The sequence below is a fragment of the Lytechinus variegatus genome, chromosome 2 (assembly GCF_018143015.1).
Source record: "Lytechinus variegatus isolate NC3 chromosome 2, Lvar_3.0, whole genome shotgun sequence".
Classification (NCBI taxonomy): Eukaryota; Metazoa; Echinodermata; class Echinoidea; order Temnopleuroida; family Toxopneustidae; genus Lytechinus; species Lytechinus variegatus.
In genome coordinates, this window is record NC_054741.1 from 48,950,385 (window position 1) to 48,977,753 (window position 27,369).

Genomic DNA, 27,369 nt, shown 5'->3' on the forward strand with positions numbered 1-27,369 from the left:
CAACATCATCATCATACCACCAACACCGCATCATGCATCATCGTCGTTGTCATCATCATCATCATCATCACCACCATCATCATCAACATCATCACTACTACCACCGCATCATCATCACCATCGTCGTAGCCGTCGTCATCGTCAGCATTATCATCTATTATCGTTCTGAAAGACGGTACAAAGGATGGATTTCTCAGTAAAGATCCTCATCATGAAGCGGAGCGTGATGTCGGCTTGAAAAGTGGACGGTATGACGCAATAGTGACCGGGTTCGAGAACGAGACGACCGACTACCTCTCGGTGATTGATGTAATCACCTGAACCGCCGATTGAATGCATGTACATGACGTCATCTCGAGTCAATGGACGGTCGATATTGTCAGTCTGTGAATTAGTGGGGGAGAAGAAGAAGAAGAAGAAGAAGGAAAAGAAGGAGAAGAAAAGAAATATAATTGTATTAAATGCACTGTAAAAAGGTCTAATGATAATAATGGTAATACAATCGAATGATTCCCGCCATAATTTTTCATCATAATTTCATTTTAGGTTTACGATCCTACACAACGAAACTAAGAAATTGTTTGGCTTTTTTACGAATGGAAATTTAAAAGAATTGGAAGTTTGGCGCCCGCTTTATTTCTCCTAATTGTGACATATTTTTTTGTAAATTTCACCCATGATAAAAAAGGATTTTGGATCACGTACGTTTCCCCCGTTTCCTCACATCTGTTCGATTATTGCTTTTTAACGCAAATCAGTAATACCAAATACACCATGTTAACGTAGTCGCTAGTAATATCTCAGATTAATATAGTCTCTTATAATTCACTTTTAAACAAGTCATCATTTTTATCGATATTTCTTGAATGACCGTCATATGCAGATTTACCCTGTATATTCGGAAGCCAATAGACTGTTTCTTGGTTCGTTTTCTGTTCCGTATTCTCCGATACTCTTGAAGTAAGGTGACAATGAGGGCACACTTTCCCCTGTTTTCTGATGGCGTTCCGTTGTCAGGATACCAATCATCTGAACGAGAAACAAATATTAGTACATTTTGTAGGTCAATGAACATGCGCAAATGGTGGAGATAAAATCTTCAATTATCTAACTACAGAGAAGAATTTGGAGCTGCTATCCCTGTCAGCGCGCTTTGGCGACACTAAGCACTATCAATCTTATGATGTGATGCAATGCCTTATTTTAAACCCAGTTTTAACATTATATTTCTTGAATACTTGGAAAATTATTATAACTAAATTTTCATGAATCTCTTCAATTATAAGTCCGAAAGGTAAGGGGCAAAACCTAGGACCTTTGTGCAAGAAGTCTGCTCTTTCATTACGCATAACGCTGATCAATAGACATGCTAGAAACCTAGCTCTGAATACCTTATATAACAAAAATCATAGTGGTTTAAATAAAGAAACAATTTTTTTACGTAAAACAGCGACGTTCATTTTTCAAGAAATGAATAATAGAAACTGATCGCTGCTGTACAAGTGTCAATACTTTTTGTGAAATTAGAATCCAATTTTATCAGTTCAAAACTCAGATGCGTTATACTCTGCATGGTTGTTTATTTTATTCAAAGCAATGCGATGTTATGATGAAAGTTTGTGTCAGGTACTTTATTTCATGTTTGGCAATTAGTCTCTGCATATCTTTCTAATTACAAGTAATTGGTGCGGATTATCTGGTCATAAAAAGTACTATAAAAAAATGATCTTTCAAAAAACAAGATACAATTTGAAAACAAACCTGGTTCTAACAGTGAGATAATAATCTGGGGATTGGAGCAGTACCCTTGCTGAAGATAGTTGGGGCATCCTCCAGCGTTGATTCCAGCCTTCCATTGCCCGGTCCGAGTTACGAGATGGAAACCACGAGCTGATCACAACAGAAAGGTGAAACACTATTTATAAAGTATACTTATCAACAATCTAACCGTTTAAGTTATCAAAATTGTGAGTTGAATTGGCGAAATTATTTCTCAAAGACTACGAATCAAAACCAGAAGTGAAGCAATGGGACAAATTACATTCACTGTACTCCGAAGATTGGATTATTTCCCAAGGTGTCTCGTATCATGCTAATTATTCCGTTAGACCGTAATCAATTCACCAGCAATCGTATTGTTGCCCCATGTTGGCTATCTCGTGCTTCCATTATTAAATGAAAATTGCTTGAAAACGTGTTTTTGTTTCAGTGACCTTTTTGTCTATGTCCTATGTATTGATATTATATTTTGCATTTTCTTTTACAACAATAATTATTACACCTAATCTTCTTGCAAAAAAGCAAACAACACATACATGTAGTAAACGTCTTTGTTTCCATGAACATTGTGAATACCATTTGAAGTGAATTGAATTCATTGAATCTCATTGGCATCTGCAAGTATTCTGTCCACCTCAAAAAACAAATAAAACATAAAAAACACAATATGAAATTTGTATCATCTATTTAAACAAACGAAATAGGGTGGAACTGACTGTAGAGACATACCCGTGTTGTTTACAACATCCGGTATCCCATCTCCGTCAAAGTCAGGTCCAACGGTTGAAATGACAACCTTTGTAAACTCAGATAAGAAATCCTTGTAAGACATCCTTGAGAACAAATAAAATGATTTTTTGATACTCAATAAATAGAAATATATATAGCGGTTGTCACTTCTTCCGCGCATAGTGCCACATAGTGTTTATTGTTAATTCATCGTTTTGGAACACATCATACCGTACCATTGGCCCTCATCCCATAAACTATCCATATTATTTCTCTGATATTTCCCCCTAAAAAAACGTTTATACTTTTCACATATTTTGAGTATTTCTTTATTCTAGTGGCCGTACTTTTATCTTTATCTTGCTGTTCTTACAATTAGTGAAAGTCTGAGATCAGAATTGCATTTCGTTGGCATCTTGCAAAAACGGACTTAGGGTATTTTTTACGATTATTTTCATAAAATCATCTTTTCAATATTATTAGTTCATATTGAATTTTATTTGAAATTTCGAATACCTTTTGCGTCATTGGATAGTTTCAGATGTACTTTTTCAATATTTGAAATAAGAAATAACGGTAAAATTATTCTTAGTGCCTTCTTCCGGAGAGCCTACGATTTAATAATAAACCATCTTTAATGTTAAAATACTGTAAGGCGCAGGTTCGAAATTAAATATGAAATAGGAACTCAGTCTTATTTTAAAAAAAAAGTAGGATAAACCCATTGATTTGTCTCTTATGATAATCGTTTGACATTGATTTCTGATCTCAGTTTATCACCTTTTATTTCACTTCTATCAACACTATTCAAGAATTAAAACGAATTCCTAATCAACGGTGGCAGCGCTGGGGTAGAAATGAAATGAAATTTTCACTTTCATGATGCCGGTTTACAACGTCGGGTAAAGTTATAACTCTAAAACCGAATATTAGAGGTCCTCGTTGATATTTATAAACACCATTTCACTGTAAGATCATGATTTTTTTTTAATTGAAACCTTACTGATCACCAAAACTTCCAGGAGTCATACAAAAGTTGTGTATGGGCTTATTTATTTGATCATCTTAAATTTTGAATGGTATTGTATTGTATTGTATGGTACATGTTCTCTGTCGCAAATGGCGAATTGAGCCAAATTTCGCCATGGGCCTCATGTTTGGATGTTTTGCAATCATCATAAATAAACTTAACCCACAATAGCAGAGCAATGGGTAGATCTGAAATCAAATTACAAACTTCAATCTAATTGAATAAGAACTGAGTCAAATAAAAATACATCAGTCCCACTTATCTGTCCTAAGCATATAAGCAATCAAATTTCTATAGCTTGACAAAATTAAAGTAAGTAGTTGCTAAAAATATTTAAAAAATGTCTTTGTCACATTCGTTAAGGAAAGCAAACCCGAATAAAACAATAATGTATTTATGGTGACAGTGGTAGGAAAGGGGACGCACCATTAGATATAAAGAGGGTGGCTGGAAGTTTAAAACAAAATTGATTTATCAGAGCAAAAACAATTTGAATGGTTTTCATTGTGCAACGTGTTAAAAAACAATACCAGTCGGTGTTGTGAAAGGACCATCCCTCATTGGTTAAAATGTTATGGAGTTTTACGATGACAAAAATATTAAACTATAAACTCGATCACGGGGAACATTTTGAAGGGATTGTTAAACTACATTCAGGGTCCAAAAACATCTTGTTCTCTTGCAGCTGCTGGAACATTATTATCGCGTGCATTGAAAGCATGTTAAGGCCCCCGGGCCGGTTTAAGGCCTCACAGATCAGATTTTTGGAAACCTCCACAAAGTTACTCAATCACTAACTTATCCGCCTATATTGCTTAGACTCGGGTTGGGGTTTTAAACATTATTTCGTAACGATAGTTGTATCTTATCTTGCAAATTCTCGCAAGAAAACTTACCAAAATTCACCATCGCTCAATGATCGCTCCTCGCCCTCCTCAAACTCAGCTTTGTTCTTCAAGTTATTCCAAAGTTTGGAGCTATTTCATTGAAACACAATGAAAAGATGTCTTTTATAATCGTAATTATAAGGTTGTGTTTAACTGAAAATTTTCCGTTGTAGCATTTCATATATCACTTATTATGTGTATTTCAGTTTAACAAGAAAAGCTCCGCCCGTCCCATGTCATGCATAATATCCGGTGTTCTGGAGTTAGGACAAACTACAAGGTTTGTAAAAATGTGCCTCTCTCAGAAATTAAGACTCATATTGACATTGCCTCCCTTTCAATTACACCGGTTCCTACTAAAATTCGTCGGCCTTATGCCAAAAGGGCCTTAACCCGATTTTAGGGGTTCTGAATATTTTATAATAAATTTAACACATTTCATGTAAAACTTAATAACTTAACACGTTTATCGAAATTGGCTTCAAAAGCAAAAAACGACCACAAACTTTTGATTATTAGAGAGGCCAAAACCCTTATAAACGCCATTATCTCGGAATGGCCAAAAGCAGTTAAGGCCCTTTTGGCATAAGGCCGACGAATTATTCGTTTGTTTATAATCATTGATAAAGTAAAAACATATCATTGACATTAATGACATGGCTGACAAAAATCCTCACCTATCGCTCCATTTTCCTTTCCATTCCGTCGAGTTGGCCCAGGGGTTTCTGATCTGGACTAAACGAACCCTGGAACCGTTCTGTAGAACTCCCGTCTGAACCCGGTTTATGGCGTAAGAATGTCCCGTAACTATACCTAGGTTGTTGGTTTCATTGGCTCGCCAATTACCCTATATACAATGAAATAGACAAATTAATGTATATGTTCAGTAATATTTTTGATGAGCCATGCTAACATTTTAAATGAGCCATTATTTGTGTTTTTAAATGACCCCCAACTATACTGATGGGCTTGACGGTGTGAAAGCACGTCCGATCGGTCGCTGGGTACGGTCTCTGCCACCATACCTTGGTGTGAAAGTGGTATGAGACACGACTGTCGATGTAATAAAACGGGGGAGGGGGGAGAGGGGGGGGGGGGGTAGGTGAAAGGGTTATGCTTATTAAATATTAAGAAAATTTTGAAAAGAAATAAAATCCATGATCTTTAGAATGAATGTTAGACAATCAATCCAGAGTATAATTTTCGTTATGTAACCAAATAAGCCAGTTCGTAGTTCCTTTCTGCGCATGATCAAAAGATTCTACGCATGATCAGAAGAAGGTCATTTGTACTTAAGTGACATGGTGCTTGAAAATCTAATGAGATAAGCACCAATTTTGATGTCTTGATTATTCATATATTCTTTTGAATTGTCGTTTTCATTTACATCCACAAAAAACAACAATGCTTCCACGAACGACTGGTATTTCACAGTTTGTCAAGTTGTGCATCATGCTAAGATATGCATTCAAAGTAGGAATGCAACAAATACCTTCATTAAGTGATCATTGGTGTACTATTCTAGTCATCTGGTCTATTCAATTTCTTCATCCTGCTATGTAAGGCAAGTTTACGTAATATCTTGCTTTGAAATCTGCCTAATCATGATGAAAGAAATGAAAGGTCATTTGACCAAAATTGCCCATGAAGTAACTACGAACTGGTCCATTTTTGACAGCGTCTTTCTCATTATTTATTTTTTCTATAATCATTCTATTTGCATGGTACAAATCTAATTCTTGACAGCCTGGAACTTACCAGAGAGTTTCCAGACATAGCAACAGCCAATGTATACAAACTCGATTCCAAGTATATGAGATATTGCTGTATATTATACACAACAAAGAAACGAAAACAACGACCAATGCTAGTTCATTGTCTGACGCTGACCTAGCAACAGCAGAATACGGAATCTGAATTCTCTAAACGGGGTTTTTAACGTACAGACCGTTCAATTGGTCAAAGTTTAGGCCTTGGTTGTAAACAAAGGTTGTTGACAACCAGCGCCGGCTGCAAAGAAACGTTGTTAGCATAACAGAAAGCCCAGTCACATCTTTCAGATTGTGAAGTCAAAACATTTATTTCAATGTGTAAGTAATGCATTGTTGTAACGTGAGGCATCGTGCCACATTACTAGTTGTAACAGTGCCTCGATCTGTTAGCGCTAACAACATTTGTGTGCGGTCAAAACAAAAAGCAACAAGCATGACATTTAAAATGTGCAAACTGGATGCAAGCAGTACTTTTCTTAATTACTAACAGGTTAATAGCCCAGTCATTTTAGTCCAAATCTTGACCAAACTGGGAACAAATTGCAACAGAATTTTTTTTATAATAATGCATTTCTGTGAGGTCCCTAGTACAACATACTAAAAGTCCCAAACTTTCCGAATAGGGGAAAGGCATCTAATTTGCATAAATCCAAGATGGCTGCCAAAATTAATTGATATGCCTTCTCCTTAATATTTTTTGTACAGATAATGGAAAAATCTTGAAATGAATACGCAATCCACTATGATTACGATATAACAAATCGATTGTAATCGTTTCCGGGACTGTCCGGTTAATATCTTTCGAAAAATGTGAGAATTTATACCAAAATTTCCATGTTTTCGGTCAAAATTTGTATGTGTTTTGATATCTTTTTGTTTTATCATTAACATCGACAGCTAATGTAAAATATCAGCATTCGAAAAGAAAGGCGATATATCAACGAGAAAATTGATATGCTTCATAACAGTAATAATGTCTTAACTTGCTTAGATTAAGGGCTGATACATCTGAATGTATTATGCGATATTGCGATAAAGTGACACCTCCGTGTCTTAGTCACACTTTTGATATCGACTACAACGTGATCACTGGCATGCCTTTGAAGATAGTACAATAGATTAAATCGGCCTTGCCTCGCCTATGTTGGTGTGACTAACACGCGTAAATGCAATGACGTATAGCGATAGAAAGGTATATATGACTTAAATACATATGTGGGCAAAGGGCCTTTTCTATTAAAGCAACTTTTATGTTAATAAACTCTCTTAGAAAAGGTTAGAGGATGCATTGCTCTGCATGCTGCATGCAATTACGTTCAAGAACATCAAAGCATAGTCCCACAATCGGCAATAGCTTGTCAAAGTAAAACCCCTTTTCCGGAGCTCAAATATTAAAAATATCGTGCTTTTTGGAGCCCCAATGAGACAAAGCGGTGTTTTGCTACAAAGAAAAATACTTTTATTGTCTTGAAATCACTTACAGGCAAAAAAGCAGGCTTTTCTCAATCAGTTACATATAAAGAAGTGATGGCACAGCAAATCCTGCCCCCTCAGGGATATGCCGATGTCACCAACCCCTTTTTGTTTTTTTCTCATTACTCGGAAAATTCGCAATTTTTAGCCCCATTGAGGCAATAGGCGTTTCCCCTTTGCAAGTAAACCGATTTAAAATTAAAGAAGTGCTGGCACAGCAAAATCTATAACCTACGGGGTTTGCTAAAGTCAGTCACCCCTTTTCCATATTTTGCCAATTTATGGAAAAATTTTGGAGCCCCATTGAGGTAAAAGGCGTTTCCCTTTGCAGTAGATCACTTTTGTTCTTTTTAACCACTTGGAGATAACAATATTAGATTTTCCTCTATCAGCTACGTAAAAAGAAGTGCTTGCACAGCAAACCCTACCTCTCATGGGTTTGGCGAAGTCACCCATCCCTTTTCCATATTATGCCTATTTATGGAAAAATCTATCAATTCGGAGCCCTCATTGATGCTAAAATGTTTTTTTTTTATATATATATAGCAAACCACCTTTATTGTTTCGTAACCACTTTGAGATAATTTTTTTTCCTTTATCAGCTACATATAAATAAGTGCTGGCTCGGCAAAGCCTACTCCCTCAGGGGTTCCCTTAGTCTCCCCACCCATCTTGCTATTTTATCCTTATTTTATTTATAATATATGGGGAAATATGCCAATTTGGAGCCCCTATTGAGGCAAAACGTTCTTTCTGCTCTATGGCAAACCTCTTTCATTGAGATTCAACTACAGCAAAGAAGTGCTGGCTCAGCAAAGCCTACCCCCTCAGGGGTTCCCGAAGTCTCTCCACTTTTTTTTCCTTTTTTGCTTATTTTCCCTTTCTTAAAACAAATCGCAGTTTTTGACCACCCCCCCCCCCCGGCTATTCAGGCAAAAGGCATTTCTGCTATATGGTTATGTCACTTTTATTATTTGAAACCCCTTTCCTCTCTATAGGGGCTCCAAATTCACAGATTTTCCCATAAATTGGCAAAATACAGCGCATCGACCCCTTCCCTCTTCAGGGGCTACAAATTGACAGATCTTCCCATAAATTAGCAAAATACGGAAAAGGTGTGACTTCGGTATATACTTTAATAGTATAGTATAATAGGATGTGGCAGGTCTAATAGCTACAACTTATTTTTCTCTTGAACTCTGAGATCGAGCAAGCAGGAAATGCCATTATTTTAATGTACAACGTCAAGTGACGAGCATTTGATAGTTTCCGTGCCTAGGCCCTTTCATGTTAAACAATTAATACAGTCTAAACAGAATCGAATTTATGCATTTAATGTTAAAAGTAGCAATGTTCTTGTGGTATAAATCTTTGCTTACTGATATTTATGATATAGCGATAGTTTGAGGAAGCCAATGTTTATAGTATATAGAGGCCGGAATTGATATGATTTGTAATCGGGTCTGAGCTCATAGTATACACTAGCGTCGTCTGCTACGTAAACTTAATGAGCGAATATGACCAAAATTACCCATCGTGTTTATGCAAATTAGAACACTTTCCCCTATTCGGATTTTCTGGGACTTTTGGTATGGTCTTCTAAGGACCTCAAAGAAATGTTCTGCATTGGAATAAATTCTGTTGCAATTTGTTCCAAGTGAAAAGTTAAAATGACTGGACTGGACAAGGAGTAGGGCATACCTCGCTTCTAGGTTCTCGAAAAAGAGCATCCATAAAATGTAAACCACTTTTTTAGGTCACTGATCGCCGGAATGCTACAGGGGCTTTCCTAACAACCGCCAGGTCATGGACCCTACTGAGAATCAAGATGAGTCAATCTGTGATTGGATGATTGTCATTTTATGCAAATTACAATGGGAAAAATAAACCTTCGTTTGAACATTGCAAACTTTCTCTCAGTTGGTTCATAGGGCCTTTTCACACGTTAATCTTGAAGCACCATTGTAATGACGATTGCAATTCGTCTTTAGAGTCATCGGACCTTTCACACGCTCACTCGAAAACTGTGATTCGATTCCCGATTGCATGACAATAATAATCTACAGAAGACAAGTGCTTGAAAGGTCACGTAAGCTCCGCCCCCAAAGATTTTTTGGAGGTCCAGCCTTTCACACGCACAATTCGTACTTTGAGTGAAAGTTGACTGGAATTCACCTCCGGAGTAGAGTTTGAATTCGTGGCTGTGATTACTGTTCGTGATTCTAATCACGTTCTAGTTTGGTTTCACACGTGCTAAAGATTTTCTTCATTAGCCTTAATTTTCACTGGAATCATCATTCAAACTACGAATTTTTTACCGTGTGAAAGGCTGTAATCTGGGTCGTTTTGTCACCATGGCTCTGGGAGGTGGAGGTGCCGAAACATTCCCAATATTTTTAGAGCAAAATCCTTTTTTTTTTTTTGGGGGGGGGGGTCGGGGGCTTAATAGTCACTTTTTTTCTTCGAACCAGCACACCCTCTTCAAAAATTATTCTCAGGACCCTGCATGGGCATCACATGACGACAAGAAACTTAAATCTAATGTCAACAGAGATACGGTCGGTTGCTATGGCCATCATTCACAAAAATAATAAATCCCTGGCAGTCAACACTCTTTTGTTCACTCAATGAAAAAAAACAACACTCAATCGGTCAGTGACGTTGTTCTAGTTTCTAATCAGATGAGAGGGTAAAATCGAGACAATCCAGTTCTAAGCTTAATTCCTTTATTACTTCATTACATCACTGCAAGTTAACCACAGTTAAATGAATGAATATTTTTTTAATGAATGCTTTCATTTCCGTCAGATTAAAGTTGTTCATAATGACAGCCCTTATTTTATTAGAACTTACATCCCAGTGTGAACGCGACTGTAAACTCTTGCGGAATCTCATGAAGATGCAGATTACCCTTGATTCCTGACATTGCATGGAACCAATGGAGCACTGTAGCGATTGTTCAAGAAGGAAACTATGGATAACAGATTGTCCTAGGGAGATTCTCAGTTGCAAATTGTCCCAATAACTGACATAGCACACAACAATAAAGCTACATTCTTGTCCCGTTTGGGGATTTTCCATAGAAGCTCTGAACATCTCGAGTGTAACCAACCGAAGAATGTTGGAAGGTATAAATGAAGAACCTCGTGGCGCCTTCTTCACTTCTTCTTCGCACGCGTATTGTCGGAGCTGCCACTCGCCCCTGACTCCAACATCCGTACCGAGCTTTCTCGTCGAATTTCCCGACCAACTGCAGACCGAAAATCTCGCGGTTCAAGATGAAGTCCATTGCTTGTCTACTGGTCCTCTTGGCTGTGGCTTACGGCAAGCCCATCATCGCCGACCAGGACTCGACGTCATACAGCCTGTCAGACACCAGCAAGTACCTTGAGAGCATTGCTCACATGGCCATTGTCGAGTCCCTCTCGCCTCTACACACCTCGCTCTCATCCCTGGAATCTTCGGTAAATCATTTTAACATTTCAATCGTTCCATTACCACTTTTTTGTGTGCTACAGTACCTCCAACAATGCCATTTCGAAGGAACAGGCCTCGTCTAACTTAATAGGCCTAATATTTGTTTTCAATTATGACTTTTTCAAACAAATCAAAGATACGGAATGTGCAGGCATAAAATAAAGCGGACATCTATGTCAATCAGCTAAGGATTTTCTTTAAAACTTTATTTTTTCTCTCTCACAGTGGATAAACCTTGTGAGCATCGCTATCCAGGAACAGGTTTCCATTCCACAACCTACGGTCCCGAAAAGTAAGTGTCCCTTCTTTAAATCTTTGGGAAGTGGTTCCATCAAAACAAAAATTGCATTACTTTTGACCACGAAATCTCTTACGGTTTTGAAGAGAAAAGTTTGAAGATTAACCCTCATGCTTCAAAGTATTAACCAATTTTCATTTGGTTCTCGTTTGATTGCAATCAAGTAGAGGTATATTTTGAAAGTATTTTCTTCACTCTCGAGTAAGAAATATACAAAATAACGGGCATGATAGGATGGGACACATTTTGCCACGGCCAATTAAAGTTTTGCATCTAACAAAATGAGGCAGTTGCAAGAACATTCTGTCATATTTTTGAATAAATATATCGTTTAAATAAAAAATTAACGTGAATAAAGAGTATGAATAGAGTACTAAATGAAGAATGAATACGACTGTCGTAATGTTTACCTCTGTTCATGGGCGGATCCAGGATTTTCCAAAAGGGGGAGGGGGCATATTTTTCCGAGGAAAATTTGACAAGCAAAAAAGGGTCTTTCAAAAAAGGAGGGGGGTGCACACTCCGGTTTTAATGGGCTTATTTCGAAAGGGTGGGTGCTGTCGCGTTAGGGTGCGTCAACGCGAACGCGAAGATTCGTCCAAAGCCCCCCCGGTTTGGCCGAAAGGGTGCGTTGGGAGCGCCACGTCGCGTCGCGTTCACTGGAACGCGCCCTTTCGTCCAAAGCCCCCCCCCCCCCGGTTTGGACGAAAGGGTGTGTTTGATAATAATGAATAAATAAATACAAATATTTATAAGAAAGCTGAACAAACAAAAAAGACGAGTGATATGTGAAATTTGCATAGGAACATAAATCATCATATGGCACAAACATTCTTTTTAAGGTAAAAAAAACAATGACGGCATGCTGCATGAGGATTTTTCGGTGGAAATGTTTTATGGTGTAATATTGATACATGTAAAAATTATGACTGATTTCAAGGTTCTTTCAAATAAAAAAAAGTAACTTACCTTCAATTTTATACTTTGCAGGTGTGTATTTATTACAAAGGAAAACATTCGTATACCTGGAGATATTTGATGTCCCCCAAATTATAAAACTTACGGCAGATGTGTCCTGGAAGGGCAAGGCCAAAATTGATGTCGGGTCAGCATTCACAACGTTTAACTCTTCAGACCCTACCTTACTATATTTCACACTTGAGACCCTGCCTCTATATATTTTGTGAGATGTATCTTTTGTGTATGTGTGCGTGTTGTGTGTATAATAATATGTGCGTGTTTGTATAATAATAATAATACTTATAATAATAACAATAATAATAATACTTATAATACTGATAATAATAATAATTTTCACCCCAAAGAGTGAATTTATTCACTCCAATTTGGAGTGAAATATTGGCGCCAAGTGGCTTATTGCAATGGTGGGTATCTGATTTTTATTATTATTATCATTATTATTATTATCATTATTCTTCTTTTCCTCAAATTGTCAATGCTTTAAATGACTGAAAATCCACTATTTTACGCGCAAATTGGCAATGTTTGACAAAATACCTTATATTCAGCTTATAAATATTTGTATTTATTCATTATTATCAAACACACCCTTTCGTCCAAACCGGGGGGGCTTTGGACGAAAGGGTGCGTTCCAGTGAACGCGACGCGACGTGGCGCTCCCAACGCACCCTTTCGGCCAAACCGGGGGGGCTTTGGACGAATCTTCGCGTTCGCGTTGACGCACCCTAACGCGACAGCACCCACCCTTTCGACATAAGCCGTTTTAATGGCATTTTTACATTAAATTTAAATTTTGATTCTAAGGGGGGGCACGGGCTGCATTCCCCCCCCCCCCCTTCCTGGATCCGCCAGTGTTTCTGTTTGTAGTTAAGCTATATTTTTTTTCTTAACTATACGCAACTTTGCTTTCTTATAGTTGATGTGATGAGCATGCTGACATGCAAGGCTAAGTATTCTCCCAAATACTCCATGGTCCTAAAGTACATCACCGATCATCAAGACCAGATCCAGGAGCACATCGTGAATGCCAAGAAACTCGAACAAGATCTGAAGTTCACCTCTCAACTCGTCATGTACAAGAAGAGCGATCCGGGTGAGTAATGGACTCGGCAGCAGAAAAATATTACTATCCTTTCTTACAGTGGTGTACACCAGAGCCAAATATTTTAGTGGGTAAAACACTGGGGTAAAATTTTTAAAAAAGTGAGCGAGCGAAATATATTTACAATAATGTAGATTTTTTTAATCTGAAAATGAACGCCACGTTTTACTTGGAACTTGAGGGTAATACAATGTGATTTTGTAATATTTTAACATGGGCAGTTCCACGGTTACGGAGTGACATTCAGAAACGATTTTTTTTTTCATTCAAAGAAATCGCCCATATTTGAATACTTATTTGCAAAGAAATGGTACCTGACAGTAGTTGCTGAAACTCACTTTTCAAAGTATTTGTTATTTTGATCCTCTGAATGAGATATGATAATTCATAAACATGGTTACGGAGTGACGTAAAATGGACATGCATATTTGAGAAACATATTGCTCAAATTCTGTGAATTTTTAATTGCTACTATAAATACTGATTTTATGTTCGCCTTTTGTATTTATGAAATTCCATATGAGTTTTGATGAAAAATTTTATCCGTATTTGAAATAGAGCCAATATAGGTTTTTAGAAAATGTCCACTTTTGCTTGGAATTCCCAAATGCACAATGAGAATTTAAAAAGATATTGGCCGTATTGCAGGAGGCGAAAATTGTCATCTTTTGATCTGTAGCTTCATCCTATAATTCCGTAGCCGCCCTATTAGCATGATTAGTCGGCATATCAACTTGGAACTTATCAGCTTTGTATCTTTTTCTCCGTTTAGATACCAAGGATGCGATGACACGGGTCTCGCAGATGGTGAGCGATTACCTGAAAGATTACTCGACAACCATCTCATCGATCAAATCAACTATCTGCAGAGATCAACCAGATGCACAGGAGGACAAACTCGAGGATGATCATCGGGATCAAACGAAGCCGTCTCATCCATTGAGCGAGTAAGTTTTGATTTGTCTATTTTTTAAGAATATCAATTTTTCCATATAAAATGGGCTTTCACAAAGAAAACTTCCGAGCTGTAATTTATGATAACGTATATAATACGAGAGTAAGAAATGAGTGCTCACAAACATATAGTGCCTCTTGCGTGTAACATGAACTTCCGTTAGTATAAAATGTGGAAAAGATTCAAATTAGCTATATCTGTTCAGTATAGAATCGAATGATAAACCCTTGATTTAGACATATATAAATATTTTAAATGCTAAAATCATTATGTAAACCTCGATAAGCACATGAAATAAGGGATACCATCAAGTCTTCATTAAATCAGAATTAAAAGTATGTGACGATATCAAAATTATTGGCCTAATAAGGACGTTGCTTTTTTTAAGTTTTAAATAATTCCAATTAAAATGTAACATAGTCCCATTTCTGACAATATTTTATCCAATTTTTGTTTGATTTATAGGGATTACATGGAAACTCCACTGTCCTTGTACTTGAAAGGGTAGGTGGAACAAAAATTTATAAAAAATTTAATCGTAGCTAAAATAGTTAAAACCGGTGTCGAATTATCCACCTCGGAAAATATGAATTTGCATCAATAGAGAAATCAACAAGCACAATGCTGGAACTCGTTTGTTCCATTTCGTTTGAATTACACAATACTAGTAATTTTTTACATTCGACAGGGAGCAACTTGATGACCGGTTAACTATTGAACAAAAGCAATTGGACATGTCAAGAGGAAAACAAAATTTGTTTACAGATCAATGAAGAGAAATTCGAATTTTCAAATAAAATAGAAGGAATGAGAGCATGGGTGACGTCATCAGTCCCCTCATTTGCATACCGACCAGGATGTGCGTGTAACTGAAATTAGCCCGTCTAAGTTTACATCAATATGAAATTTTCAATCATTCCTGGTTTATTCAAATAACTTTGTCGATGGACTTGTCCGTTTATCTTCGCAACTTTCCTAATATAAAAACCTTACTTTGTTTTAAGATGGCATTTAATGTTTTTTTATTTCCTTGACAGCACCATGCCCCTTGTAAGTATTTACTTTTCAAACCTTACATTGCTCGAAACACCATACACTTTTAATTTGTTTATAAACAATTTCTATAAATGGACAGTCACACAAAAGTTCATACTCTACCTCGAAAAATAAAGATTTTTTATTAAATTTTCCCATTTTGATTTAGGGCGCTGTAGTGACTAAGGGGTAAGTACTTTGGTTAGATGTTTCTGTTTTTTAAGACTCTTCGATATCTTTTAACATTTTTTTCATACTTTGTATAATTATTCTTGAATTACGGGTCTGATGAAAGTCTATATCCAAATTATTTTGTTTAACATCAAATTTATAAAAACGAAATATTTTTTCCGACCTTAAATCCCTTTACAGAGTCAGTCCGATCGTAAGTTAACCGTTTTATCCTTATTATCTTTATAAGAATAATACTGATCGTATGGATCAAATCTAATTAAAACAAGTAATTTGTTAAAACTGTTTTTGGTCTTTTTCACTATTTTCCTAATCATATCATATGGCTGCACGGTAAAAATAAGTTACGCGATGAAATAATTTTCCCATTTTTAAGTCTATGTAAACTACCATAGGGCCTATCCATGAAAATGATTGACCAATTTTTAAACTATTTTCTCCCATGTCTAGCGCGGTATTGTCGACAAGGGGTACGTATATTGTCTTCAAATCTTTTAATTTAAGAAATTTGAGAAATAAACGTAACAGATTCTGATCTTTACAAAAAGTTTCCTTTCAGGGATTAAACTCCGAGTACAAAAGTACGTTTTCCCCATTCATCGAAGATAAAAAAGCAGAATCATTCTTTTATTTCGTAATGAAAACTTAAGTAGGAGGAAATGAATTGTTAAATTACTACTGCAAAGTTATTATCGTAACAGCGAGGTTTAAAATTTTATTTTTACTATGTAAATTTAAATTATAGTTACGAATTTAACCCTCTGCTCACATTCCTCCTCAGCAGATTCTAAATGATGTCGGAACAATTGCTAATTGTGGCGATAGAGTTGGCAAATGAGTATTGAATTAAATGGACATGATATTCCATTTGCAACAATGATTTCACAGTATTAACCGATTTCAATTTTTTTTTATTTTCTTCCCCCCAAATGTTCTCTCCCTTTTAGGTTTAGTCCGAGTGTAAGTATAACATTACAAATTTGTTAGACAGGCATGTGCCTGATGTGCTATCTGGTTGTCGTGGGGGAGGGAGTGAGATGGGAGGATAATGAGTTTTCATTTTAAAAAAAAAATCAACTTGTGAAATTTCAAATTCTTTTTGTTTTCCTTACAGGGTGGCGTAGTTGGCAAAGGGTGAGCACATCTTACACTTTATAAACATCTTAATTGCAATTATTTCATCGAAAGTTTTCTTATTTCTGTTCTAGTCTTATTTCTGTTCTAGAAACCCAACTCTGATTTAAACTGCATAATGGAATTGAATCGTTATTAGGACAATTTGAATGATATTAATTAGAGCGATGGAGTTGACAACGTTAAATACAAGATGAAATAATCTCATTTGCAGGAGTGATTTCACGCAACAAATATTTCATTTTTGCTCCCAATAATCTCTCCCTTTTAGATACGGCCCGGGTGTAAGTATAACATTACGAATTTGTTGGGCAGGCATCAATTCGATGTGATACCAGTTGTCTTGGGGAATGAGGTGGAAGGGTAGTTAATTTCATTAAAATAACTTATGAAATTTTCAATTGTCTTTTTCATTTTCAGGGCAACATAGTTGGCAAAGGGTAAGCAAATATCTTGCACTTAAAATCATTTTAAATTGAATTGCAAAGCTTTTCTATTCTCTATAATATAATATTTCTATCTCTAATTTACTTCCACAGATTGGGCTTCGTCTTGGGTGTAAGTGTACAGTTATTTACTATCCTTACAACTTAAATCTGCTTTCATTACCATGCAACGTCAGTGAAGTATTTTGTATGTCTTAATATTGAGAGTTTTACATTTTTTCTTTATCTCCTATAGGGCGATGAGATTGACAAAAGGTGAGGAAACTGTTCTCTAACCCCAAATCTATAGAGATGATTTAAACTTGAATATTACACGTCCTTAAAATCACGTTTAGTATTGCTTGAGGTTAAGTTAAATGATGTCGAAACTTTGCTAATTAGAGTGGTTAAGTTGTTATTAAAATGTCTACCAAACAATGATTTCAATTTTTATTTTTTCCCCCAATGTTCTTTTAGATTTAACCCGGGTGTAAGTATAACATTACGAATTAAAATCAAAACTTTGTAAATTTTAAATTTTTACTTTAAATTGTAAATGCCTTTGTTTTTTAAATTTATGTACTCATGTACTCTGTATGTCTGAATTATATATTTTATATATTTTTTTGTTATCTCCTAGGGCGATGTCATTGACAAAAGGTGAGGAACATTCTACAACCCCAGATCTATAAACAAGATTTCAACTGAATTATTGTACATCCATAAAATCACATTTAGTAAATCAAGGTTAAATTAGATGATATCGAACCTTCACTAAAAAGGCATGGACTTGGAAACATTTGATTAAATAGACAATAATTTTAGAACAAGATATTTCAATTTTTTATCCCCCCCCCCATGTTCTCTCCCTTTTAGGTTCAGCCCGGGTGTAAGTATAACATTGTGAATTTGTTGAACAGGTGTGAGATGGGAGAGTATAGTCTTATTTTAAAATCAAACTTATGAAATTTTAAATGTCCTTTTTTTTTCCTTTACAGGGAGACGTAGTTGGCAAAGGGTGAGCACATATCTTACACTTTGAAATCTTAACTTACACTTTGAAATCTTAATTAATCAGTTGCATAATTTCATCGAAAGCTTAATCTTATTTTTTCTTATATTGCAATCATTAAATCGCGTTTTAAGGGCAATTTGAATGATATTAATTAGGGCGATGGAGTTCAAACGGTTAAATACAAAATACAAGATCAAATAATATAATTTGCAGGAGTGATTTAATGCAACAAATATTTCATTTTTTGCTCCCAATCTCTCCCTTTTAGATACGGCCCGGGTGTAAGTATAACATTACGAATTTGTTGGGCAGGCATCAATTTGATGCGATACCAGTTTGTTGTCTTGGGAGTGAGGTAGGAGGGTAATGAATTTCATTAAAATCAAACTTATGAAATTTTCAATTGTCTCTTTTTTTTTCATTTTCAGGGCAATATAGTTGGCAAAGGGTAAGCACATATCTTGCACTTTAAAACCATCTTAAATTGAATTGCATGAATAAATAATATTCATATATCTTTTTTCTGTTCTAGAACCCCAAATCTATATATTATACATGATGTAAACTGCAATTTTGAAATCATTAATTCGCTTTTGTAATGCATAACGATAATACTTAATCATAATTCTAAGGTCAATTGATATAAATAATTAGGGCTGTGGCGAACGGGGAATATAATATGAAATAGACATGAGATCTCGTATAAATTTCATTTTTGCTCTAATCTCTCCCTTTTAGATACGGCCCAGATGTAAGTATAATATTCATAACAATCGGTTTGTTGTCGTCATGGCGGACCGATTGTTGTCGTCATGGCGGAAGTAAAATATTAAAAAAATGAATTTCATTAAAATGAAACTATGAAATTTGACTTGTCTCTTTTTTTTCCATTTTCAGGGCAACATAGTTGGCAAAGGGTAAGCACGTAGCACGTATCTTAGACTTTAAAACCATCTTAAATTAATGAATTGCATAAATTCATCGATTTTCTGTTTTAGAACCCCAAATCTATACATGATTTAAACTTGAATATTGAAAATCATTAAAATCATGTGGTATTGCACAGCCATTAAATCATTACAATTCTAAGGGCAATGGTTAAGTTAACATAGAACCTTTAATAATTAAAGCGAAACTTGATAAACGGTGAATATAAGATGAATTCTTATTTGCAGCAGTAATTTCACGCAACATCAATGATTTCAACCTTTTCCCCAATAATCTCTCGCTTTCAGATTCGGCCCGGGCGTAAGTATGACATTACGAATTTGTTAAATATCTTTAACAATTATTTTACCTTAACCGTCTGCAGGGTGTTAAACATCCTTCGGAATTGAAGTAAGTTTCTTACATTCGACTTGAGCGTAAATAGAGTTTCTCTTGTATTTTGAGACTTTCTATTGGAGTTGACACTATTCACGTTTTTTTAATTTCCACAGGGAACTGGCGGCATATGGTAACAGACTATAATGGTAACCCAAGGTTGAATGAGAGGTAAAAAAACACTTATATATGGCATTTGATATTAACTTACAAAACCTATTAAATATCTATCCATTAAAGGGATAGTCCGGATTGAATATTTTATATCTTAATACATACCGAACAAAATGCCAAATTTCGTCAAATTTAATAGCAATAATCAAAAATAACTAAATAGTTCTCCACTTTCTGTTTCTTAATCATAAAATCCTTTTTATATTCTTGTGTGAATAATGTCTCCCTTATAATAAAATAAGTTGCAGCAATAAATATTAATCCACTAAGTCGGTTGTCAAATCAAATTTTTCTAGTTGACGAAAAAATTGAATAGACCCAATTTCATATAACGTACAAAAGAACAAGTAGATATGTGACGTAGATATGTGACATCAGCCAACCTAATGAATATTCAAATATTTCTGTCTTCTCTGCAGGTCTCGAGTTTCAAGCGCCTCTTTGATGTTCATCAACTTGATCACCATATTTTAAAATCAAATTTAATAACTATACCATCCAAGTATGACATATTAAATATATAGCATCAAATGCAGTTAAACTCTCCTCCATTTGCAGTTATTGGTAGTATTCATTCTGTGAGAGCGATAAGACAGGTTTATGTGCGAGATGAATCTTGATAGAATAGACAATACAGCAAAATGCAAAAGTTTTGAAGTGACTATAGTATTGAATGATATCATGAGATATGGGCAGCAGAGATTATATGAATAAAGCGATTAAAAGTGAAAAGAATATTGGTATTAGACCAACTGTGATTGGATCAATGATGGTTATATGAAATGTTGAACGGAATGATACAAGTCTGAGGGTATAGACCATGTTGTGAGTAGATGGCAGTGTACTAATCGCCAGTTTACCCTTATAACCCCCATTTCAAATACTCTCCCCCTAATTCTAGCAAAGATTCCTCCCCTTATCTCTGGTCAACTGTTATACACTGACATCTTCATCTCTTCCCTCATCACTCCTCTCCCCTTTTCCGATTCCACTGCTATCCTTCCCATCTCTAGCCCCCTTATAGCTCTCTCTCTGTCAATTCTCTTTACCCCCTTTCGCCTCTCAGCATGCCTTTTGGTTCTTTTCGATCCTGTATCCTATACCCTAACGCACCATCAACTCTTCTCTATATGCCTTCCCTCATTGACTCACCCCGTTCAAGTTTTCACACCGCGATGCAGAATCATAGAACACATCCTAATGAAAACCTGACGGGTCTTTGTAGAATTGAATCCAACCAGTTTCGTCCTCAAACTTGAAGAAAAATCGCAAATGTCACGGACGAAATTATCCAGTTTCGATTCACCAAAGATCATGGAAGGTTATTTCCAAAGCATTCTCTAAGTTCTTAAATTGTTAATGACCTTTGTCCCTTTTCATATCTCATCCAGATCCTTTCTCGCCTCACTGCTCTTTAACAATTTCTCGTTTCTCCCCATGAGCATGAAAAAATTCTTAATTTCGGTTAAAACTGGTATATTAATATCACAAAGGAGCTAATAGCTTATTTAAGCAATTTTTGCACATAACTTTGAGCATTTCATGCAATAAAAGGGAAATCATTACCCCCGCATAAAGATATAAACCGTTAAACAAGATGGCACCAATTTGCGCTTGATTATTAAACAGCAAGTGTTCCTTTACCTTTCTCGAGCAGCACATGAATGCTCCCGATCGGGTTCCCCTATAGAGAATGCCATAAACCTCATCCGGGTCATCAGTAGTGAGGTCGTAAACCTCTGCTAAACCTCCGGTCAAGTCCACGAATGCGTCTGCCGCCATGCCACCGGATAAACCACTGTAACTCCCATGTAATCTAGAAGGAATGGACATAGCAAACCAAAGAACATTCAGAATCGAATCCAGAGTCATCTCAAGGGTGTAGGCTGGGGTGCACCATGGACAGGTGATCTGGAGGAGAAAAGCATTCAGGGGCACCATGGGCACAGCATTGTTCACAACAATACAGTGCCCCTCCAATGCTTTATCATCTCCGGTTCACGGTCTGCCATTGGTGTAAGTGCAACCGCCCATTCCGTCATCGGGCATGCAAAACGAACTTTCTACCCATCTCCTAACACCTGATTTTCCAAGATTAACCCCATGCTCAAACCAGCCTATACGTCCTTGCATCTGTGGCTTTATAGAGCAAAACAGTCTGGACCCCGCCCCGGTATGGGGATTTTAAACAAGTTACCCAAACATTTAAACATGTTTAACCTTTCAAACAAGATGTTTAAAAAAGTATTAACATCTTTTCAACCCATCGCTCTAAAACTTTATAAAGAGTACTTAATGGTGCCGGGGCATTTATTGCTGTACACACACGTGACCAAGTAATTTCCAAACACCCTCTAAACGGGTTTTTCTCTGTGTGCAAAACAAACCCCGGAACAAGTTTTTTGCGGGCTTAATTTACATATATTTATCGCCAAAATATATCCTCGGAAAAAGCTTGGAAAGAGCATACCCTAAACACGTTTTGACTAATCTTTAAAAAAGGGCATTTGGGAAATACCTTAAGACCCCGCGAATGACCATTGACCAGCCTTTCAAAACCACCCTTTTTCTTGAATGTGCCAAGTCCAGTCCAATACCATTTCCTTGATGAAATTGATTCAACTTAATTTTCTGAGGTAACATCTGCATGATCTCAATTTTTTTTTTTTTACAATACAAAAACCCTTTTTTTTACCGCAAACTCATTTATGCTTGACATCGGCATTCAGTTTTCAGAGCAGCCCCCCCCCCCGCCCTCTGCTTGTCAAAGTTTCATTTTACATAATTTTGATATCTTACTTGGCATACGCCTTCTCAACCAGGGACGGCCAGAATTCGTTGAAATCGCTTGAACGGGCGAACACTCGTTTATCGTGTTTCACAGGAAGACGATCATCAACTACTACAGATATCCACCGTCCGAACCGCCAGAACCGAAACCGGAACATGCCAGTGTAATCGTCTCTGAAGTTCTGGCCACTTGGTACAATCTGTAAAGTAAAAAAAACGAAATATAGGTTTTGATTTATAATACGACTGTCTTCAATAATGATAAATGACCCCATCGCTCTTCCACCTCTCATGTACTCCCCTTCCCTTGTCACTCTCTCTATAAGTTATATCAATATTCCTTTTCTCCCCCTCCCTTCCCACTTTCTATATCCCTTAATTTTTATCCAATCCAAATAGTAAGTCAGGCCCCTAAATGATGGATGAAAAAGGTTTGGGCAAGGAGATTATAGAGGATGAGAAAGGTGGTTATTGCATTTTTGGATCATGCAGGGGTCATTTTGATCACTATAAGACCTCCGATTATGCTGGTAACTTTGCAATTATGATCTCTGCCATACTAATATTTCTTTGATTGGTTGCTGAACTCTGTCTCCATGGTATTTACCATAATTGTAAAATTACCATAACTACAAGTTCTCTATATGAAACGGCTCCAACTCAATCGCATCAGGTAGAGGGGGGGGGGGGGGCAAGTAGATTACTAAGATTTGGTCCAGTCTAAGATTCATTTGGTAATAATTCTTTCGTAAGCCAAAACACTTGTATAAGCTTTAACAAGATACATCTGTTTATATTTCAAATGCCGGACATTTCAGATTTTTTTTTTTTTTTTTTTTTTTTTTTGGGGGGGGGGGGTATTCATTACATTATAGACATAATTACACATGAACTATATAAGGGCTATCGGTGTAGTACCCGGAAAATCTCGTCGGGTAGAGCCAGAGGGGATAAAAATTTCTGACAACTAAAAAAAGAAGAGGTAAAAGGTAAAAAAAAAATTATAAAAAGCAAGGCAAAATTTGTCAGAAGGGGGGGGTCGACACTTCACATCCCTTCTTCCCCTGTCATGTACGCTAGTGAGGACTATCGCTTACCTTTTGAATAAGAGCGGGCATCTTTGCAACGGCAGAGAGAGCGGCTAGAAACCAGCAATCTCCAAGATTTCCTTGTACAACATCCTGTCGGCTGAAACCATCAACGACGAGACAAGGATTTTGACGGATCTCCTGAAAAAAAAAACAATGGAAGAGAACGTAAAATTACTGATCACTGTACTCTGCATGATAAACATGATAAAGCAAACTTTCTTTTCACGTGAAGCTCTAGACCATAGGTAGACATAAATAAGTTGTTGGTGAGTGCACCATTATTATCTCATTTACCCCCACCATTTATAGCTATTTGGGGAGATCACGCAAAAACATAGTAAAACGGTGTGTAACTTTCTTTTATACTTTTCAGTTCAATTCAACAATGGTACTTTATTTCACAAATTCAAGTGCATGCATGGCAGCCAAATGGTTGAAATTTTAGCATACTTACAATGATTCTCCAACACATTGCATTTAATTTTCATGATGAATAAAAATTGTAATTGTAGTCCTAATGCTTGATTAATGATTGATTCATTCGAATAATACGCCCTATATATTTTTGGGGGGGGGGTGGTGACGACTTACGTGTGGCCTCATCCAAGTGATGTTGCTTGTGTCCCGAGAACCGTCAGAATAAATTGATTCCGGTTCTGCTGGAAAATCCGGATCCTCGAATAAGCCGTCAATATTGAGGCAGCTAGCGGGTATTTCATAATCCTGTACGTGGAACAGAGAGGGTGGGACGGAGTGAGGCAGGAAAGGAGGGCGAAAAGGGGAGGGGTTAGAGTGAGATGGGTGAGGAGAAGGGGTAAAGGGGGTGTGTGGGATACAATCAACAGGTGGGTTAATGGGAAAAGGGAAAAATGAAATTTGTAAGCAAGAAAGAGAGGGAGAGAGGCAGACAAATTAGTGGAGGGTAAGATGGACGAGGAAAGGGGGACATCAATGAAAGAGAGAGGGGGGGGGGGAGTAGACATGGGAGGAGGCACATACGGAACATGAAGGGAATATCGAGTAGGGTGGGAGAGATAAACAATAGAGAGCATCGAGAATAGAGAGATAAAGGGGAGGGGAGGCATAAAAATTATTGATATCTCATCGATCCGTTGTGCAAATGAATGTCGACCCTTTCATTTGGAAATTTGATTCGGAAAATCGATAGGTAGGCTTTATAATTACACTCTCATCCAAAACATGTCAGTAGATAAACTCAAATATCATAATGTTCACCGAGTAGATGGCGGAAAGATAACCAATGCTACATTGAAACCTGGGGAGCATTTCATGAAATGACTTGTCAGACGTTTTATCCGACAAGTCCCATTTTATCCGACAGTTACCATAGTAACAGTGCTTCTCAGCCAATCAAAATCCAGAAAAGTTGTCAGATCTGACAACTTGTCGGACAAAAATAATGATGACCCCCCCTCCCTGATTTCAGTATATCATTTATTGATTGTTTGATTATCGAAAATCGGTGAGCGGCGCCACGGGGGGCTGCCCCCTTTAACGAATTGGGAAACTTCAGATGTTGCGACGTTCCATGCAATTAGGTGATGTCATGTAGAAATTCCAGAAAATACCATTAATGGTTCATGATGGCACAGAAGCGTATATGCATGTTTGATGAGATATTTAATGCACATTCATTTAGATAATTTACAGAAAATGCCAATTTACGAAATTCATATACAATATGAAATCAATGCTGCTTAGCTCGTGCGTAACGAAGAAAATTTAGTTCAGAAATTAATTTATCTGTAACTCTTTGCCTTGTTTCTTCGATTATATTATCTTACATCAGAATGGGCTTTTTGTTTATGAATACTATTTTGTTTCGCGATAACATTTCAATCGTAAATTACATTAAGGGGTTTACGAAAGTTTTTACAAATTCTATCGAGTTTACCAGTGGCGGATCTGGTGGACATCCGGCCCGTGACCCCTCCTACCCCCACTCCTGATCCCCCTTGAGAGCTACATGTATATGACAAATATTTGCTATAGGAAGATGTCTGGTTTACGTAATTGATTGCCTTTTTTCCAGTCAATTTTTTTTCAGGTAATATTAAATGGGAGTGCAGACCTTTTTTCTGAGGGGGGGGGGGGCTGCTTGTTATTTTTTGTCTGTACAAAAATGCCCCCTTCCCTATTGGAAAATCCCGGATCCAGCCCTGAATTATACACTGTATTACATTCCATAATATACTCTTTATTATTAACAATGCTATTGAACATGAGTCCTCATGTACGTTGAAGGTAATCAAAATATTTTTGTTAATATAGTGATTTCTTTGCCATTTATTTATGTCCTTAATCGATTTTATCACTCTAAAGTGTATCCACTTCGTACATGTTTAGGCACCGGGTTGCGCGATTCTCCTCAAAAAGTTTCGGTCATTATTATCAATTTGACAGTGCTTACGGTATTTTCACATCCTCAATGAAAATTTTCATCAGTCACCTAGATTTTTAATTACTATGATGCAAAACTTTCCATTTCTTTCGTTTGATAATTTTATCATTGACATAACATATAATCATAACATCATCAGGAGCAGCAGCAACACCACCACAAACATCTCTATCACCATTAATATGCATCATCAAGAACAAAAGCAGCTTTGAACCACCACCATTATCATTATCACCCTCATCATTACGTCATCAACACCATCATCACCATCACCATCTCATCATCACCACCACCATGTCATCACCATCTCATCAACACCACCATATCATCACCATCACCATCTCTTATCACTATCATCATCATCAACATCATGCATCATCATCATCGGCATCATCATATCATAATCATCATCACCACCACCACCGTCATCATCATCATCATCACCGTCATCACCATCATCACAATTGTATTTTGGGGTCTACCTTATCAGATGTAATAACAAGCTGTCCATCTGGATGCGTTGCGAAATCTTCGACATCATCCCCGTTTTCAAGCACGGTCTCATCACCGCTATTGTCAATGGGCGATGGCGGTTGTTCTGAATACAACCACAGGTCACCAGGATCGTTGACCACGCTAGACCTAGCAGTGACCGCCGTCAGAGGCTGAGCAGGGATACGGTTCGAATGCAGGGGTGATGTATATGGAGGGGGTGGTTCGGCCGGCTTGAATCCAGGTGGGCGTTGCGGGTAGCCATCGCGGTAACTATCGTAAGGATTGTCGACGTAACCACGGTTAGTGCTCGGCTGGCTGCGGCTATACGGTGGAGGCGGTGGTCGACCGGCGAGGATATCTTGACTTTCTCTGGCTTGTAATGGGCGTTGTCTTGGTTGGCGGTGATGATGCGGTTGAGCTCTAGGGTCCACTGCGGCTGTATCACTGCCGCAGACTGACGGTAATGAACCCATATCTATCGCTGCTGTTGCAATCAATCACATTCCCAAGAATATATGATTTGGCAATTGCGTTTTATGATCATCATGAATTTCGGCACAACAAGGCAAATAAAGTCATAGTTTGTATTACGAATTAAAGCGCCAGAAGTACCAGCTAAATACGAACTTGTAGCGGAGGCCTATATGTTTCCAGTTATGATACTACATCATATAGTTCAGATCTCTTACATATTATGATTCTTCCTCTGATGATAATCAACAGTCCCCGGGGAACAGTCCACAATCCGGGATGGTACTCATAGGCGGATCCAGGGGGGGGCCCGAGGGGC

The 27,369-nt window shown here is 37.1% G+C and overlaps 2 protein-coding genes and 1 long non-coding RNA gene across 3 annotated transcripts; 2 read left to right on the top strand and 1 right to left on the bottom strand.

Annotated features, from left to right (window-relative positions):
- Positions 1 to 93: 93 nt before the first annotated feature.
- On the bottom strand, positions 94 to 27,331 carry LOC121408236 (calpain-A-like). Its single transcript, XM_041599632.1, has 11 exons — positions 26,567 to 27,331; positions 24,254 to 24,385; positions 23,669 to 23,800; positions 22,581 to 22,771; positions 21,426 to 21,597; positions 5,103 to 5,272; positions 4,435 to 4,515; positions 2,509 to 2,612; positions 1,762 to 1,890; positions 890 to 1,029; positions 94 to 384 (listed from the first exon to the last, which is right to left on the bottom strand). Exons 1-11 carry the CDS (start codon positions 27,050 to 27,052, stop codon positions 151 to 153), a joined length of 1,971 nt encoding a protein of 656 aa, XP_041455566.1. The 5' UTR covers positions 27,053 to 27,331; the 3' UTR covers positions 94 to 150.
- Positions 10,819 to 15,726, top strand: LOC121408237 (sperm-activating peptides-like). The gene is made up of 7 exons (XM_041599634.1): positions 10,819 to 11,134; positions 11,373 to 11,439; positions 13,343 to 13,519; positions 14,301 to 14,475; positions 14,949 to 14,987; positions 15,521 to 15,533; positions 15,688 to 15,726. The coding sequence occupies exons 1-7, from the start codon at positions 10,949 to 10,951 to the stop codon at positions 15,709 to 15,711; spliced, it is 681 nt and encodes a 226-aa protein (XP_041455568.1). The 5' UTR covers positions 10,819 to 10,948; the 3' UTR covers positions 15,712 to 15,726.
- Positions 16,832 to 19,204, top strand: LOC121408238. Its single transcript, XR_005969022.1, has 7 exons — positions 16,832 to 16,844; positions 17,384 to 17,402; positions 17,526 to 17,545; positions 17,747 to 17,759; positions 17,910 to 17,929; positions 18,146 to 18,158; positions 19,182 to 19,204. It is a non-coding gene; the product is annotated as an uncharacterized LOC121408238 (long non-coding RNA).
- Positions 27,332 to 27,369: the final 38 nt, after the last annotated feature.